This window comes from Panulirus ornatus, chromosome 16, assembly GCF_036320965.1.
Source record: "Panulirus ornatus isolate Po-2019 chromosome 16, ASM3632096v1, whole genome shotgun sequence".
Classification (NCBI taxonomy): domain Eukaryota; kingdom Metazoa; phylum Arthropoda; class Malacostraca; order Decapoda; family Palinuridae; genus Panulirus; species Panulirus ornatus.
Genome location: NC_092239.1, coordinates 35131486 through 35137485, shown reverse-complemented (window position 1 = coordinate 35137485; position 6000 = coordinate 35131486). Strand labels below are relative to the sequence as shown.

Below are 6000 nucleotides of genomic sequence, written 5' to 3'. Positions count from 1 at the left end.
CGTACAGGGCCCCAGTGGCGCTATCAAACTGCTATCATTGGTCAATCATGAGGGATCAAACTCCGCCTCCCATGATAGCCACGCCTTAACCCGCCAATATTGGCTGAGACACGCGCATCCCATTGGCTGCCAAGCAGTCGACGGGTTATTTTCCAACAATTTGAAAGACATTCCTATTCAGAATGCTGTATTCTATATATGTCCTTTACCAATCATGAGAGAACGCAGTTTTCAATGCGTAGTATATTGTTAGAGACAATATTGAGCATATAATGACTAGTAATAACTTGGGTATAACCTGTTTACGTTGGTGACGTCTGGCAGCGCAGCCAGGCCAGGACTCATCCTAGCGATTCCCTCAGTTGAATTCCGTAGTCCGTCAGAGACAGTGCGAGTGTTTTGCTAATCCAAATAGTACGTTTGTTCCCAGAAATCCGTCAAGATTCGGGTCAAAAACAGAGAGCCCGTTCCCGTGTACCAGATGGAGCACCCGGAAATCGAGGATGACGGTCGGATGGTAAGTCGCTCCCTCAACTTTTGACGTAGACGGACAACACTGCGTTAGGATGACAATCTTCCCGACCGGGTTTGTTTTGATGTTGCGGGAGGTGGGGGGCCGCTCACGTGGGTTTGGGCGGTGGGTTCGTCTTCAGATGTGGTTCATGGCGTTGGCATGGCCTGAAAATACCCTCAAGGAATGGCATATTTGCCTCCAGTGCTTCATGGTAAATACTTCGTATCAACAAATGTCATTTGGTGAAGACGAGCTGGGTTACCAGTAGACCCCAACGTTATGACGTGATATCAAAGATGACGTTATTTTGTTCCATCTTAACGTGACTGTAAGAAATCACGTCATCTCGTACTTTAAAGAGAACTGGGTAATCAGGAAGCAGATCCTCTGGTGCGATATTTTTCAGACCGAATCTCTCTCTATCCCTCTCGGCGAAGTGCACGACAGTGGCATATCTGTTGATAGTGAACGTATCTATGTGTATATATCATAGGCACAGGGTAGAGACAATGGGGGTGTTGCAAGATAGCGTGGATTGCTACTTTTGAGACGAGGCTCTGTGATCAGTTCTATTGCTCAGCGGAATTAGAACTTTCAGTACTACGACTTTATCTAACCTAAAGTCAACTTAGAATGGCACCTAACGCTGTGAAAGTAATTCAAAACACCGGTGTAACGTAATTATGAAACAAGACAAATTACCTTACGTGTAGCCAAGTAAGGGTAATTGATAAAGTGCTTTATGCTTTATTCGAGTTACTGACGGAGTATTGTGCGTATAACCAAATAAAAGTGATTAGTGAAATGTTTTATATTCATATTTCAGCCAGACGATTTATTTTCTTAGATGGCCTTAAACAATGTCTTTTGAATGAAGTGCCTTTGAGTAAAATGAAAGAAAAATATGCCATAGACGAAATTTAGATAATTCTTCTTGAAAATGCCTTTCTTTTTTTCTTTTGGCAAGGCTTCCACAGCATACATGCCACAGAATGTAAGCCTAGAACCTTCTAACATGAATACCACAGGGAAAATTCCAAAGTGTCCACAGATACCATCTTTCGTCGACCCCGAGGTAAACGCCAGATTCGCCTCAGAGCCAGCCCACCGCCGCTACGTTACCATTGGAGTACTTCTGGCTGCACCGTCAGGTTGTATGGCGGATCATCCTAAGGGGAGGGGAAGAGTCGTGGGTTTGTTGTCCTCCTGTCGCGGGTGACGGCGGTCATCGACCAGCTCGGTTGTGGTCAGCAGTGCCACAAGGCCTCCTCCCCCTCCGCCTTATATGACCGTACGTGTCTTTAAAACCAGAGGGCCAGACAGCGACTGTCCTCACAGTGCCACGGGCAGTATTCCCGGCATATTACAATGGTGCCGTTCTTTGATAACAGTTCCATAACGTTGTTGGGTCATCCACGGCCATAAGCGCTCCCACAACCACAACCTGGCACTGACCTCAAGCTTCCAGTGCGTTACTAGGAAGCGCAACAGATTCCACACTGGAAGACTGTTTCATCGTAGTTGGTTCAAAGACCTGGGTTGGCGTGGCTTACACACACACACACACACACACACACACACACACACACACACACACAGACACAGACACACACACACAGACACACACACACACATCCTGCCACAACACAGATCCTGCATGTTACGTCGCCCCGGCGGCAGGAGCTGTGCCACCGCTAGAGAGTCGTCAGTTCATCCTGGCAGAGTCTCAATAGCCACTGCGGAGGGAAGTGTACTTTGAGCCAGATTATCCCCGACATCGTTATCAGTAAAGGTTAAGCTTCATGTGCCAGAGTGAAGTTGCTTTCGCCTCTGTTTGCCGGATTGCTGCAGCCAAGGTTTCCTCAAAGCCCCATCAGCTTCCCTCAACCATCACACGTCTCGTCAGCAGACGGGATGTCTTATAGAACGGCGGAGATCATCACTTGGCTCCGGTGCTCCCAGGCGCCCCTGATCTGAGACCATGAAAATTGTCGCAGGGCACAGTGCCAGAGAGACTGTCGTCAGACAGGGTGCCACAAACTGGTGTGCCGGCTACAGTGTCTCTTGCGTTGTCTTCAGGGGGAGTACAGGCAGGTGAGGCCAGTAGAGAACATCGCTGAGATCAGTGTTCTCCCCTCCCTTCATCACTTCACCCTTATCTTCGTTAGCTCTTTGTTGCCGTGCCTCCCTCTCCTATTCGTCTCTTATCTGCTCCATTCTTTTTTTTTTTCTTCTTCTACAAACGAGTGCTTAGATGATGTATTTGCGTAGAGGAGCTGAACTGAAGAATGGTTAAGAGAGCCTGGTACTGTCTACCCATGGATCGGCGTGTCCCTGTCTGAGGTTCCTCAGGTGGAGCTGAGACGGCTTCTGGTGTCAGCCGACAGCGACGGGGCCCGTGTTTCGGACCCCCGCAACATTTTTTTTTCCCTCGTGCGTGTCCCAGTCCTCCTCAGGCCACATGGTTCGTGTCCACGAGAGGAAGAGTCAGGTAGAATTACTGTCGTGGGTATATGAATATTTGGCTGCATCGCATCCCCTAATAATCTTCGACTCTAAATCAGGGATTTGTGGATGAAGAGTGCGCGTGTGTGGCGTGTATCCTTCGGCGGTCTGTCTCTACGGTAACGGGTGGATTAGCAGGTGTAAGGTCACTTCTCGTGAGTGAGTGATGTTCATATTACTTCAGGGTGTGTCGATGAGATGTGATCATCCCTGTCTGTGCCACCCGCGTCATGCCACAGGCCCGCCCCTATGTCATCTGTGTCACGTAACCTGCCTCTTTAGCTGTGTCAAGCGTCAGTCCTGCCTGTGTCACGCCACAGTCCTGCCTCCACGTCACCCCAGACTTGCCTCTGTGCCACACCACAGTCTTACGAGAAGTGGACATTTCATCGCTGTCCAGGGAGGAGAACTCGATATGTCTTCGCTTTCCAGGAATGAGACAAGAAGCTGGAACGTGTGTGGTGCCTGTAGGTGCCCACGGTGACTTTCTTTTGTCGACTCCGTCCACAGATGAATGGGACTCGCAACCCTGAGTTATACAGGGACACTAAAGTCAATCGCATTTTGTGGTCCGAGTCTACTCTTCCCTCGCTCCTGCAGGGACGCCTTGCCGGTATTTATCACTGTGGTTCCGACAGTCGTCCGTCCCTCTGATGGAAAAGCCAGATCGGACTTCGGCAGCGTCCTCCTCAGTCCCTGGAGCAAGACGGTGCCGTAACCCATAGGTATGATGACCTGGACTTTGACCCGACTATGAGATTACACCATCTTACCCAAGGGTCGTAGTACTGTCGTGCTCAGGGATAGCGTAATGCTCGAGTGTCGTGCCGTCCATCTCCAAGGATTTTCACCTTGCGTTCCAGGACAAAGATACCTGTGGGTACACACGAAACTGCTGTTGTACACATTCAGTCTCATGGTACTTATGCGGGGAGCCAATGAACTGCAGTATTGACCCGCTCCTATGTGTGTTATACTGGCCTCCGTAGACCTCATGACTCGTGTTAGTGTTTGAGACAAGTGTTAGAAGAGGCGGCCTAGCTCAGACAGCAACCCAGGTGCTCACTTGCCCGCTATTGCATTACATCAGCGGCGGGACGCGCTCCCCTCTCGCTGACTGCCTCTGCATTTGTCTCGAAGCCTCCACTAGTTCGAAGCGGAAACGTCTCGAGTCGATGGATGAACCATGGGGCTTCGGGTGTGCTTCATTTGCACCCAGATGCCACAGCTCCTCTGCACATCAGAAACGAAGATTGATGGCAGTAATACAAACATGCAGAGCAGCTCAATGTCCCTATGTAATGATGACATCGCTGATTCATTCAACGCTGCTGGGGTCAGTGGGAAGAAGATGGGGAAATTGTCTTCATCTGAATATGTAGAGACAAGAGAGGACAAGGAGAAGAGCGGGAGTCGTCTTCAGTTGATTGTATCTTACGAACGTTGGAGGACAGCCCGTTGCACTGGGGAAGAGGCTCAAAGTATCGCCAGTGGCAGCCAGTGTCACCAGGAGTGCCCACGAGCTATCCTCAGGAGACACCTCTCCTACCTCCGCACTACGTCGCTGTGAGGGTCAGTAGTGAGTCGGGCTGCCAGTGTAACCTTAAGCACGACGGTACGACCCTTCTGTATGGTTCCCAACTGTCGTGCTTTCGTGTTCAAGATTATGTATATGCAGGCGGGTCTACCTACCTCGACATGACCCCTCATTGACGTGAACGCTTTGAAATCAAGGGAAAAAAAGAGGAGTTTGATGCGTTCAACTTGGAATGTCCGATAAAAACGCCAGCGATAAAGATTTATGGCAGGTGCAGAGCCAGAGGTTATGCTGGCGGAAGGGTCTTGCCGTTTATCCTCGATGTATACACACATATCTGTCTCTCTGGGAAGTTCCTGGGCTCTGCCTGTAGGTGGTGACATCGTGAGCAAAAAGAGGTCGTTTTTGCTGAGGATGCTGCATGAAGCGCATTAGCCGTAGAAATCCCATATATATATATATATATATATATATATATATATATATATATATATATATATATATATATATATATCTATATATGATTGATTTCGTATGTGTGTCTTTTATTTTCTTAGGCTGTAATTTTTGTGATGTATTAGCCACATGTATATATGGTTAGTTGCTCCTGGCCAAATTTTCGTTTCAGAAAATTCCCACCTCAGAGACAGAGATCCATGACCTGGATTTGTCCCTTTCAAGCTTACATCTGACGGTGTATGCCCTTAGGTATGACGACCTGGCGCTTGATCAGACCTCTGTGGGCCAGACCAGAGGCTACGTCCTCCAAACCAGAGTTCGCACCCTCTGGCTCAGGAGGTGTCGTTCTGGGACAGTGCAAAGTTCAAGATCTTTGTTTTAAGTGCGGGATCGCCTCCTCCTTCCATATCGTTCATCGTCAGACCGAATCGAGCCTTTGAGGAACGTGCCCCAGTCCAGTCAGAAGTTTCGTAAATACCCGGCCATTGGTTCACTGAGGTCCGGTCTACATGGCCGATTCCATATTCAGAGAAGGAAGGACCTACTTCAAAATGGGGTGATATTAAGCTTGTGGTGTAGCGGTTAGCGTTCCCGACCGTGACGCATTCACGGGCCGCCCAGGGTCGAAGCGCATAGGTTCGAATCCTGGTCGCGGCAGTCGGTCTACCGTCAACCCAGCTGTTCATCCACCTCTAGGGGTTGGTCAGTAAAATGGGTACTGGTTCAGGCTACGGTATATAAATATATATATATATATATATATATATATATATATATATATATATATATATATATATATATATATATATGTTTATCCCTGGGGATAGGGGATTAAGAATACTTCCCACGTATTCCCTGCGTGTCGTAGAAGGCGACTAAAAGGGGAGGGAGCGGGGGGCTGGAAATCCTCCCCTCTCGTTTTTTTTTTTTTAATTTTCCAAAAGAAGGAACGGAGAATTGGGCCAGGTGAGGGTATTCCCTCAAA

The 6000-nt window shown here is 48.5% G+C and overlaps 1 protein-coding gene across 3 annotated transcripts in view; it reads left to right on the top strand.

Annotated features, from left to right (window-relative positions):
• Positions 1–374: 374 nt before the first annotated feature.
• Positions 375–6000, top strand: part of LOC139754242 (AT-rich interactive domain-containing protein 3A-like) — a 141195-nt gene continuing 135569 nt past the window's right edge. For all 3 annotated transcript variants that reach the window (XM_071671567.1, XM_071671566.1, XM_071671565.1), the window contains exon 1: positions 375–517. In XM_071671567.1, coding sequence (XP_071527668.1) covers positions 482–517 — 36 coding nt within the window. In that variant the 5' untranslated portion in view covers positions 375–481. The remainder of the gene's footprint in view (positions 518–6000) is intronic.